This window comes from Chiloscyllium plagiosum, chromosome 9 (assembly GCF_004010195.1).
Source record: "Chiloscyllium plagiosum isolate BGI_BamShark_2017 chromosome 9, ASM401019v2, whole genome shotgun sequence".
In the NCBI taxonomy this organism is placed as follows: domain Eukaryota; kingdom Metazoa; phylum Chordata; class Chondrichthyes; order Orectolobiformes; family Hemiscylliidae; genus Chiloscyllium; species Chiloscyllium plagiosum.
The window spans coordinates 56,344,001-56,356,983 of record NC_057718.1 but is presented as its reverse complement, the minus strand read 5'-3'; the positions used below and the strand labels follow the sequence as shown (position 1 = coordinate 56,356,983).

At 42.2% G+C, this 12,983-nt stretch overlaps 2 protein-coding genes across 6 annotated transcripts in view; one reads left to right on the top strand and one right to left on the bottom strand.

Moving 5' to 3' along the window:
* Positions 1-1,758, bottom strand: part of rps27a (ribosomal protein S27a) — an 18,555-nt gene extending 16,797 nt beyond the window's left edge. The window contains exons 1-2 of the mRNA XM_043695982.1: positions 1,687-1,758; positions 1,529-1,594 (exon numbers count right to left, since the gene is read on the bottom strand). Coding sequence (XP_043551917.1) covers positions 1,529-1,576 — 48 coding nt within the window. The 5' untranslated portion in view covers positions 1,577-1,594; positions 1,687-1,758. The remainder of the gene's footprint in view (positions 1-1,528; positions 1,595-1,686) is intronic.
* A 60-nt stretch (positions 1,759-1,818) lies between these two features.
* Positions 1,819-12,983, top strand: part of LOC122552875 (clathrin heavy chain linker domain-containing protein 1-like) — a 55,647-nt gene continuing 44,482 nt past the window's right edge. For 4 of the 5 annotated variants that reach the window (XM_043695980.1, XM_043695979.1, XM_043695977.1 and 1 more), the window contains exons 1-2: positions 1,819-2,548; positions 11,107-11,294. In XM_043695980.1, coding sequence (XP_043551915.1) covers positions 2,366-2,548; positions 11,107-11,294 — 371 coding nt within the window. In that variant the 5' untranslated portion in view covers positions 1,819-2,365. The remainder of the gene's footprint in view (positions 2,549-11,106; positions 11,295-12,983) is intronic. The other variant, XM_043695981.1, reaches the window with a different exon arrangement.

The window sequence follows — 12,983 nt, the reverse complement described above, 5'->3', positions numbered from 1 at the left end:
AACCCTTGAACTCAGCACCACCTTCCTAACCTGCAATCTTCTTCCTGACCTCTCCGCCCCCATCCCCACTCCGGCCTATCACCCTCACCTTAACCTCCTTCCACCTATCGCATTTCCAACACCCCTCCCCCCTACCTTTTATCTTAGCCTGCTTGGCACACCTTCCTCATTCCTGAAGAAGGGCTTGTGCCCAAAACGTCGATTCTCCTGCTCCTTGGATGCTGCCTGACCTGCTGCGCTTTTCCAGCAACAAATTTTCAGCTCTGATGTTCAGCATCTGCAGTCCTCACTTTCTCCTTGCAGAAAGACTTAGACAGTTTAAGAGAGTGGTCCAAGAAATGGCTGATGAAATTCAGTTGAGCAAATGCAAGGTCTTGCACTTTGGAAAAAAAATACAGGCAGACTAATTTCGAAATGGTGAGAAAATTCATAAAGCCAAAGTACAAAGGGATCTAGGAGTGCTAGTCCAGGATTCTCTAAAGGTTGGCTTGCAGGTTGAGTCCGTGGTTAAGAAAGCAAATGTAATGTTGTCATTTATCTCAAGATGGTTGGAATGTAAAAGCAGCAATGTGCTACGGAGACTTCATAAAGCTCTGGTTAGGCCCCATAACTCAGAAAGGACATACTGGCACTGGGGCATGTCCAGCAGAGATTCACACAGATGATCCCTGGAATGGTGGGACTAACATACAACGAACGGCAGAGGATCCTGGGATTGGTTTCATCACAGTTCAGAAGGCTGAGGGGAGATCTAATAGAAACTTAGAAGATAATGTATGGCTTAGAAAGGGTGGACGCTGGGAATGTTTCCGTCAGGCAGGGATACGAGAACCAGTGGGCACAGCCTTAGAATTAGAGGTCACTTTAAAACAGAAATAAGGAGACATTTCTTCAGCCAGAGAATAGTGAGTGGCCTATGGAATTCATTGCCACGGAGCGCACTAGAGGCCGGTTGTTAAATGTCAAGGCGGAGATTGATATTCTTAATCTCACAAGGGATTAAGGGATACAGGGAGAGTGCAGATAAGTGGCGTTGAAGTGCCCATCAGCTATGATTGAATGGTGGAATGGTCTCGATGGGCCAAATGGTCTTATTTCCACTCCTATTTCTTATAGTCTTAAGCGCTCACATACTTAAGGCACAGAATCAAATGATTTTCGAGTGGAGTAAATCAACTTAATGCCAAACTAAACTTTAATTTATGATCAGATTAAAACAAGAGTTAATGTTAATAGACCGCACTCCTTAATCCTCAAAACTCAATTACTCGTGTAGCCTTGTTTAAATGAATAAAAACACCCATAAATTCACAACCACTACCTTAAAAACATTTACATATGATATTTAAGGCCTTGGGATTCGTAAACTTAAGACGACACTAGCCGGATACTGAGCGCATACTAAATACAGCTTTAATCAACATTACATTAAATATTAATTTTCAGCTCGAGGCATTTGCACGTTTTGTTTCGACTCGAGACCTGGAGGAGGCCTCGAGTCAGCGCCGGCTGCCCGCCCCGTACTTACTTCGAGGGTTATCGTTTTCCCCGTGAGGGTTTTTACGAAGATCTGCATTTTTAAACCTCGAACCACCTAAATGGGGCCAAAAAAGATAAAAATAAAAATCGGATGGCAGAGAGCTAACGCTGTATAACATGTCTGTTAAACCGGGAGCTCAGACTTACCAACTTCTGCACTCTAAAAGCACAGTATCGAAAGAGGACCTTGTGCCCAAGCCACGGGGTTTTCCAAACCTTCCAGCAGGGCGTGGGTGTCTAGGTAACTCCGTATTCGATGCACTTCAAATTTTCAAAATATCATTCGCTTTTCCAGGCATTGAAACAAATATTAAAGTACATTTCAAAGTATTTCCACATGAAATCGATACCTTGATTTCTAATAATTTTATTCAAGATCAAGACAACCTGATGCATTGCATTGTGGGAGTTAACTAACTAACGATAAAATACCGTTTAAAGTTAATACTTTTCATATGTTGCGTTTGCAACTAGATAATTTGTTTCTGTTCAACAAAATTAAATCCGATTATGAAAAGAAACGTTGTCTTTTTGAAAGACTGGTGGAGCTGAAACTACATTTCCCAGAAAATCGTGCGGTGTGTCGTTTCGCTCCCTTAGTAACCAACTGGGGATTGCGAGATTCATAACTGTTAACACCGATGGTCAGTGTAATGGGGGACAAGATCTTAAAAGCTCTTTTAGATATATGCTCTGTCACGACTCGGAGACAAATGTTGACCCGAAGAATATGAAATAATGAGTGTGAGAGGCTAGGCCACCACGGACAAAGCCGTACACTGACGACCTGCTCATCAGGACTGGTACCTGGGTTGGGGGACCTCAAATGGCCGCCGAAGGGCTGTCAACAGCGACCCCGGGCAAGTCTCAGGCTCATTCACCAAATCCCGCTAACCGAAACCTTTGCCGCATTCGGACACACATTAACACCGAGACCGAGGCGCTGGGCTGTCCTGATCAAGGACCAGATGAGCAGCGGTACATTATTTACAGGAATGTGTTTGATAAGGTAAGAATGCCTGACCACCCACAACGGTTGCAGTTAATCTGAAAATCAAGGTCTCTGCAGATATAATCAGAACCGAATGAATGAGTTGAAGTCAACTTCAACTACTTTTCTATAATTTTCACTCTTAAGTAGATTCACAATGAATAACAATGGGAATTTAGAATAAACTTTTTTTGGGAACCCAAGCTCACAAATATTCATTTTCAAATTGCTTCCTGAAGCATGTCAGTTGCTTTGGGTCAAGCAGATTAGAGTGTTAAATGGCTCGATGTGATGTGCAATTCTATAATAACAACCATGGATATAGGTCTTTAAGCTAACAGGTTCAGGTGGTTGAGATTTAGAAATTTTAAAAAAGTCAAACGCTAGAAATATAACAATTTGGGTAAGTTCAGTAATGGTGAGATAGGAAAGGGTGCACACTTCAAAGTAATGTGAATCTGTGAATAGGCCAGAAGACAAAAGAGAGGCAAAAATGGACATTGGACCACTGGAAAATGACACAGGAGAAATAGTAGTGGGGAACAAGGAAATGTTTGATGAACTGAATAATTACTTCACATCAGTTTTCATGGTGGAAGACACAAGTAATATCCCAAACATTCAAGAGAGTCAGGGGGCAAAGCTGAGTATGGTGGCTATCATATTAGAAAACCTGAATGGCCTGAAGGTGTACAAATCACTTGGACCAGATAGACTACACCCAGAGTTCTAAGGGAGATAGCTGAAGAAATAGTGGAAGTGTTAGTGGTGATCCTTCAGGAATTGCTAGAATCAGGGAGGGTCTCAGAGAATGGCAAAATCACCAACGTTACACCCTGTTTAAAAAGGGAGTAAGGCAAAAGACAGAAAATTATAGCCTAACCTTGGTCATGGGTAAGATCCTGGAATCCATTGTGAAGAACAAGATTTCTGAATACTTGGAAGTGTATGGTAAAATAGGGCAAACTCAGCATGGGTTCATCAATGGGAGATCATGCCAAATCTGCTAGAAATCTTTGAGGAAGTATTGAGCAAGTTAGATCAAGGAGAGCCAATAGATGTTATCTACTTGGACTTCAAGAAGCCCCTTGACAGGGTGCTGTACAGGAGGCTACTGAGTAAGATAAGGGCCCAAGGTGTCAGAGGCAAGGTGCTAGCATGGAAGGAAGTTTGGCTGTCTGGCAGAAAGCAGAGAGTAGGAATAAAAGTGTTCTTCTCAGGATGGCAGCCAGTGACAAGGGTCACTGTTGGGGCCACAATTTTTCAATTTCATGAGTAAATGAAAAAGAAGAATCTAGCTGAAAGTAAATATTGGTCCCCCTTAAACAGAATCATCGAGTCATAGAGATGTACAGCATGGAAACAGACCCTTCGGCCGAACTCGTCCATGCCGATCAGATATCCCAACCCAATCTAGTCCCATCTGCCAGCACCCGGGCCTTATCCCTCCAAACCCTTCCTATTCATATACCCATTCAAATGTCTTTTAAATATTGCAATTGTACCAGCCTCCACCACTTCCTCTGGGAGCTCATTCCATACACATACCACCCTCTATGTGAAAAAGTTGCCCCTTAGGTCTCTTTTATATCTTGCCCCTCTCACATTAAACCTATGCCCTCTAATTCTGGACTCCCAGGGAAAAGACTTTGTCTATTTATCCTATCGATGCCCCTCATAATTTTGTAAACCTCTATAAGGTCACCCCTCAGCCTCCGCTCCAGGGAAAACAGCCCCAGCCTGTTCAGCCTCTCCCTATTGCTCAAATCCTCAACCCTGGCAACATCCTTGTAACTCTTTTCTGAACACTTTCAAGTTTCACAACTTTCCGATTGGAAGGAGACCAGAATTGCACGCAATGTTCCAACAGTGGCCTAACCAATGTTCTGTACAGCCGCAACATGACCTCCCAACTCCTGTACTCAATACTCTGACCAATAATGGAAAGCATACAAACGCCTTCCTCACTATCCTATCTACCTGTGACTGCACTTTCAAGGAGTTATGAACTTACACTCCAAGGTCTCTTTGTTCAGCAACACTCCCTAGGATCTTACCATTAACTGTATAAGTCCTGCTAAAATTTGCTTTCCCAAAACGCAGCACCTCGCATTTAACTGAATTAAACTCCATCTGGTTAAGATCCTGTTGTAAGCTGATGTAATTTCCTTCGCTGTCCACTACACCTCCAATTTTGGTGTCATCAGCAAACTTACTAACTATACCTCTTATGCTCCCATCCAAATCATTTATGTAAATGACAAAAAGTAGAGGACTCAGCACTGATCTTTGTGGCACTCCACCTATCACAGGCCTCCACTCTGAAAAACAATCCTCCACCACCACCCTGTGTCTTCTACCTTTGAGCAAGTTCTGTATCTAAATGGCTAGTTCTCCCTGTATTCCATGACCTTGCTAACCAGTCTCCCATGGGGAACCTTGTCAAATGCCTTACTAAAGTCCATATAGATCATATCTACTGGTCTGCCCTCATCAAACTAATAATGCGAAAGAGAAAATGGATGAAATATGAAACTGTTGGGGAAAAGTTAACATTATTTGCCTGGAAGCCATTTTCCTAATTCGGTTGAGAGTTCCATTTTGTGTCCCCAGCCAGAACTTTGCTGGCTATGCATTCCTTACTATGAGGTAATGTAAAAGGTTGTCCTTATCTTCCTTCTCAAGGTAGTGTCTCCTCCCTTTGCTGGAAAATCAGCGCAGGCTGTAGAACTAGTCAAGCTGACATAGACTGTCCAATTAGTCCCCCTTCCTTCTCTAGTTATTGCGTCTTCACGGTTAATCAGTCAATTAAGGATATCTCTGCTTAGTATTAGCAATCTGTATAACTAGAGCAGGTGGTGATACCATTTGATCTGTCCACTTGTAGAATGCATAATAGTGCTTTAGTTTTGAACTTAATGACTAACCTCTAGTTTAGTACCAACTTGTAAGCATGCCAAACTGTGTAATTAACGATCAGCTCCTATCTGTTTTCTCTACATAATCCTGTAGTATCCTAATGTACTTCGGAATAACACTGAGCCACAGTTAGGACGGTGAATTCCCGATGATATATCGTGTAATAAACTAATCAGTTCGCAAGGTCCGAGTCTGAGAGTTTTCTTCAACAGAAACACACGTTTTATGTGCAATTTTGTCTTCTGAGGCTAATTGTAAGAGTTGGCCTAAAAAATGTATACTTCACTTCAGGATTGTGATAATCCCTAGAAAGGAAATTCCTAATTAATCTCCATATGTAGCTCTTTACAATATGAGTTCCTCTGGTAACGGCAGTGACCTGCCCAACTTATAACTCATCAGCTGAGCAGACCGAATTTGAACTGTCCATAATAGGCTTTACATAGATTTTGAATTGGCTACAGGGTATTTTTACTAGTAGTGGATAGTAGTTTAAAAACAAACACACAAAAAAAGCAGATCCAGGAGTAATAAAAGATAAACCAATACTGGGATAGATGTGCAGAACTGTTTGTTTCTGATTGGGCATGTGGCCTGTGCATGCCATGAATAGTGGCTCCAATTTGGTGTTCAGCAATATGATGTTCCTTTACAGTCAAGATTCCTGAGTTATTACAGGGACAGAGCTGATTTTCCAGAGTGCCTATGTTCTTCTTAGCTTATTACATATGCCTGTGCACGTAAGATGGCACACTCTATAGGCAGGATGTCCAGCAGGATCATCTGGATACCAACATCTGGGCACCATATTTAAGAGGTACCCAGACAGCCCTGGACTGTCTGCAACATAGAGCATCTTTCACCTTTGCTTATCAATCCCACCCATCCCAGGAAGTACTAGAGACCAGGCAAAATTTTCCTGAAGACCCTCCTGGATGAAGGAATGTTCTTTTGTCTATGAATGGCAATAAAGGCAGCCTGAGCAGAGCCTGAGGAGGTCAGAGCTCATGGATAGCTCAAGAGAACCTGGATCCAGTACCATATGAGGATGAATGATTTTCTGTACCATCATTTACACCATTGTCTACTGAATGCTTCACACTCGTGTGAGTGTGATTTAGAATTGTAGTACTGTCAATGCAATACACGAAAGTAGGTGCCAGGAATCTCTACCAGAAGCCTTGTGCAATTACAGCAAACAATGTAACATTACTGGCATCACAGCAATGCTGCCTCTCAAACATCTGCCAGGGTTAAAATGTAAAAGAAACTGCAACATTCAGTGGCTCGTGCACTGTCAGGTTGCTTATCTTTCATGAAAACTAGGAAATTGCATACAACTGTTAGCTTGCATGGAACAAGGACAAAGCCACAAAAAATAGCCTTTAGAGTTGAATTGCTCTTTTGAATTCAGCCTGACCAGATTTGATGACATAGTCATAGAGATGTACAGAAACAGACCCTGCTTCGAACTTGTCCATGCTGACCAGATATCCTATATTAATCTAGTCCCATTTGCCAACACTTGACCCATATCCCTGGAAACCCTTCCTATTCAAATACCCATCCAGGTACCTTTTAAATGTTATAATTGTACAAGCTTCCACCACTTCCTCTGGCAGCTCATTCCATACATGCATCACTCTTTGCATGAAAAAATTGCCCCTTAGGTCGCTTTCCCGTCTCACCCTAAACTTATGCCCTCTAGTTTTGAACTTCCCACTGTGGCTGCCTCGATTGAATAATCTTGTTGGCCCATTCAGGGCTCACCTCAAATTGTAAGGGTGGAATCTTCCCATTTGCAGTTAGTGTTTTGTTGTGACATTCATGGCCCACAATTTTCCATGATTGGAGCAACTTCTGTCATTCCACGTTTCACACTATTAATTATGCAACTGAGCCCAAATTACACAGCAGAAGGGATGAAAGTACTCATCACTGCTGGGACCTTCTGGCATGTACAGCGCCGGTGCTATATTTGGAATCCAGCTGCGCAACACTTCAAATGCTGCAAGCTGGGAAGTGGCATTCCACCCCTCAGCTGTGAATCAGTATTTCTTTATATTAAATGCCACTTGGAGATGGCACTGAAGGTGGCAAGGGTGCAGAATGTACTTTGAGTGGGGGACTTCAATGTTCACCACCAAGACTGACTCAACAGCACTCCACTGACTGAGTTGGTTGAGTCCTAAAGACGTAACTATTAAACTGAATCTGTGGTGGGTGATGAGGGAACCAACAAGAGGAAAAAACATATTTAACCTCATCCTCATCAGTCTATCTGCCTCAGCTGCACCTTTCCATGGCTGTGCTGGTACGAGTGACCACTGCACAGCAATTATGGAGACAAAGTCCCTTTTTCACACCAAAAATGTCCTAAATCGTATTCTGTGGCCCTATCACCATGCTAACTGGATTGATTTTGAACAAATCTAGCAACTCTGAACAAAGAGACCTAGCAGAACAGGTGCATTGTTCCTTGAAAGTGGTGTTGCAGGTACAGAGAATGGTGAAGAAGGAGTTTGGCACACTTGTCTTCATTGGTCAGGAGTTGGGTATAGGAGTTGGGACATCATGTTGTAGCTGTTCAGGGCATTGATTAGGCCACTTTTAGAATATTGCATACAACTCTGGTCGCCATCCTTTAGGAAGGATGTTGTTAAACTTGAGAGAGTACAGAAAAGATTTACGAAAATGTTGCCAGAACTGGAGGGTTTGAGTTATAGGGAGAGGCTGAATAGGCTGAGTTTTTTTTCCCTGTAGCATCAGAGGCTGGGTTGTGACCTTATAGAAATGTATAAAATCATGAGGGGCATGGATAAGGTGAAAAGCCAAGGTCTTTTTCCTTCAGTGTGGGAGTCTAAAACTAGAGACATAGGTTTAAGGTGAGAGGGAAAAGATGTAAAAAGGCCTGAGGGGTAACATTTTCACTCAGAGGATGGTGTGTGTATGAAACAAGTTGCCAGAGGAAGTAGTGGAGTCAGGTACAATTACAATTACAACACTTAAGAGGCATATAGATGGGTATATGAATTGAAAGGGTTTGCAAGGATATGGGCCAAATGCTGGCAAACCAGACTATCAGATTGGGATGTCTGGTGGGCACGGAACCGTTGGACCAAAGGGTCTGTTTTTGTACTATATGACTCTATGACTCGATAACTCTAGACTGGGCAGCCGTGAGGTGATGTGGGCCATTAGCAGCAGCAGAATTTGACCCCAACACAATCTGCAGCCTCATGAACTAGCATATTCCCCCATTCTGCCATTACCACTAAGTCAGGAAATCAACCTTGGTTCAATGAAGAGTGCAGGAGAACAGCACCAGACATACCTAAGCAGGAGGTGTCAGCCTGATGAAGCTTCAAAGAAGGGTTACTTACATGCCACAGAGCAGACGTAACCAATTCCACAATCAATAGATCAAATTTAAGCTCTGCAGTCCTGCCACATCCAGTTGTGAATGGTGGTGGTCAATTAAACAATTAATTGAAAAAGGTTTTTAAACACCCCATCCTTATTGACTAAGGTCAAGTACGTCAGTGCAAAAAATAACGTAAAGCATTTACACCAACCTTCAGCCATAAGTGCTGAGTTAATGAACCATCTCAACCTGACAGATGTCAGACTTTAGCTGATCCCATTCATTCTCCATGATATCAAGTAATGAGTGGACTTTGCACTGGATACTGCAAAGTCTATCAGCTTTGACAATATTACAGTAATAGTACTAAGACATGTGCTTCAGACATTGCTATGCCCTCAGCTAAGCTGTTTCCAGTACAGCTACAACACTATCATTTACCCAGCAATGTGGAAAATTGCTCAGGTTTGTCCCACCCCCACCCTCCTCTCATTTATCTTTCCACCCTGCAGGCACTCTGCCTCTATTCCTGATGAAGGACTTTTGCCCGAAACGTCGATTTTCCTGCTCCTTGGATGCTGCCTGAACTGCTGTGCTTTTCCAGCACCACTCTAATCTAGAATCTAGTTTCCAGCATCTGCAGTCCTTGTTTTTACCTATAAGCAGGACAACTCCAATCTGGCCAATTAATATCCCAATAGTCAACTTACGATCATAAAGTAATCAATTACGTCCTCAATAATGCTATCAAGCTGCACTTGCTTAGCAATTTCCTGCTCACTGATGCTTAGTTTGGGTTGCACTATGGCCACTCAGTTCCTGATGTCATTGCAAACCATCATTCAAACATGGACAAAAGAGTTGAATTCCAGAACTGAGGGGACATCAAGGCCACACTTGACCAAGTGTGGCATCAAAGAGCCCTAGCAAAATTACAGTCAATGAGAATCAGGGAGAAAACTCTCCACAAGTTCAGTTATACATGGCACAAAAGAACATGGTTCTTGTTCCAACAGTCTTCAGCTACTTCATCAGGTTGGAAGAAGGAATGTTCACTGATGATTACACAATGTTCAACAGCACTCTGACTCCTCAGACAATGAAGTAGTCCATATCCTAATGCAGCAAGAGCTGGACACTGTCAAGGCTTGGATTGAGAAGTGGCAAGTGATGTTTGTGCCACACAAGTCCAGGCAATGACCATCACCAACAAGAGATAATTTAACTATTCAAAGCTGCTACTATCACTGAACTGGGGAGGCGATGGGCTAATGGTATTATCAGTGGACTGTTAATCCAGAGACCCAGGGAATGTTCAGGTTGAAGAATTTGAAATCAATACAAAAGAAATTCTGGAATTAAGAGTCTAATGATAACAATGAAACATTGTTGATTGTTGGAAAAACCCGGAGAAATTGAGGACTGCAGGTGCTGGAGATCAGAGTCGAGAGTGTGGTGCTGGAAAAGCACAGCAGGTCAGGCAGCATCCAGGAAGCAGGACAATCAACGTTTCAGGCATAAGCCCTTCTTCAGGAATGAGGCTTGTGGGTTGGGGCTGAAAGATAAATGGGAGGGGGTTGGGGTTGGGGGGAGGTAGCTGGGATAGCGATAGGGGGATGAAGGTGAGGGAGAAGGTGATAGGTCAGAGGGGACAGTGATGCACAGGTCCGGAAGGTGGTGCCGAGTTGGAGGCTTGGGACTGGGAATAATTTGAGGCGGAGGGGAAATGAAGAAGCTGTTGAAATCCACATTTATCCTGTGTGGTTGCAGGGTCCCAAGGCAAAATATGAGGCATTCCTTCTCCAGGCTTCGGGTGGTAACGATTTGGTGGTGGAAAAAAAAGTGAAGTGAGCAGGAAACTTAAGCAGTTTATAATTGGGTTACTAAGTAGATGGGTTGATATTACACTTTTTTAATGATAAATTCACAGAACTAGAAAGTAAATGTTACCAAGTTACCAATATTAAATATATCATTTTTAAGCAAAATTTTATTGAAGACATTATTTTAAAATAATAAACAGCACTGATTTGTGGCAGATTTTGCATTTTATGTAATACAAGTAAGTTTGAGAAGAGTTGGAGGTGTGTTGGGGTGAGGAAGAGAAACATAAGGGAAACAATTTGCATTAAGATTTCAGCTTAAAGTGGAAACTCTACCCCATATCAAATGGAGAAACATAATTACAGAAACATTGGTCATACAATCAATTTAAAACAAAAAACGAAGAATATGTGTAGATACATGAACATGTGTTCAAGTGTGTTATGTACGTATTTGTTTCATTTCACAGGTCATTGAAAATGCAACAGCATACAAAAATATCCTCACATCCATCAAACAAGAGTATGAAGAAAGTATCAATGTTTTACATAAAGGGAAAGAAGATTCTCTGTTTCTACGGAGAAAGCTGAAATCTATGGCCTTTGAACCAATGACTTACGTGGCTTACAAAAAAAGAGCCATACAGCTTCAAAACAAGTAGGAAAAGAATCCTTAGCAGAGATCTTTTCATAGCTCATAAATCATCTTGTGAGAATTATTTGATGTTCCAAACAAATTAGGAATTCCAATCATATAGTGTTTGATTACTCTTCCTTAATACTTGGGACAACTAGAAAAGACATTTAAAAATAATATAGTATGGTCAATTTGTGAACAATTGTAATACTTCTAAAGCTTTCAAGTAATACGTTACTAATTACAAAACATAAGCAGAAAATATAGAAATGCTACAGTCTTGAAATTACATGTGGATTTTACCAGGTCCTGCTGTATCTCTGATGGAGATCACATAGAACGTACAGGAAAGATAAATACCTGATTGCACTAAGATTTAGCCATTTCACAGATTTAATGAGCCTAGTGAGTGGTGAAACTACTTGTCTTTTGTAAGGCAAATGGCATACAGAGGGAATGAAACCTTCCTAGCCTGGAAATTCCATTCAAGAGCTTCAGACAGGACCCAGTGTTGTAGTGCTGACAGGTGTACTGGCCTCCCTATGTGAACTTCTTGGATGAGTCTAAGCTACCATAACAGTCTGGACCCTAAAGAAGTATACATATTTTTTAAAAATCAGATCAGTATTATTCAGGTGCTGACAGAACTGTTGTGCTGTTGGAATGTGGTCTATGGGATCCTACTATGATAGCCAATGCTGGAGTTCATATTAGGTACCACCGTTGGATGTAAAATATGCAAACAGAGGGTGCAATATGCTTGACTGCCTCATGCTGATGGAGTGTTCCCGAACTAACCCCACAAACCATGAAAGCTTTAGTGTTAGAGGAAACAGTCAGGCCCAATCCTAACCCTTTAACTGAGTCCAAAGACCAATCATCTTAGAGGCAAGAATTGACAGTCATGAGAGTCACAATTCCACCTCCTATCCAGTAGTGCCTGCCAAAGCTATTTTCATGACGGAATGTCAAGAATTGGCTGGAGTCAGGCCTGCCAGCTTCCATTTCCGTCTCACCACTCCAACCCTCCCTAAAGTGCTGGTCACCTCCTCATACTAAATGTTCCCTAGTATCCACTATATAGATAAAACTTGTAAGCTCTATAATAACATGAACACCTCACAATTTTGTAAACATGAACCATCTGCTTCAAAATCTACTTAAAAATACACAATCCTCTTAGGTGTTCATAAATCTGTCAAAGTAAACAAAATACTTCAGCCCAATGGTGTAAAGAAGTTGCTGTTCTGTTTAATAGGCAGTTAGGCGGAATCTGTGCCCAATGTTGCCTGGCAGGTTTAACTTTACAGTTGCTGATCAGTGAAATGGCTGCTTGTTACAACTGCCCTAGTGTGTCAATTGGAAGCCCCCACTCGCAGTTTTGTCTCCCCATGTCCAACATGCCCTCTACTTCCATGTCATGGGGTCTGGCAGCCTGGTTCCAGCGACATATTGGCATATCTCCTTGGTCTACCTTTCACACCAATGGTAGCCTCCACTAACAACTTTGAGACAGAATAGTCTTGTGGATATGGACAGATGGTTAAAACAAGGGCTGCAGATGCTGGAAACCAGATTCTAGATTAGAGTGGTGCTGGAAAAGCACAGCAGGTCAGGCAGCATCCGAGGAGCAGGAAAATTGACGTTTCGGGCAAAAGCCCTTCATCAGGAATAGAGGCAGAGTGCCTGCAGGGTGGAGAGATAAGTGGG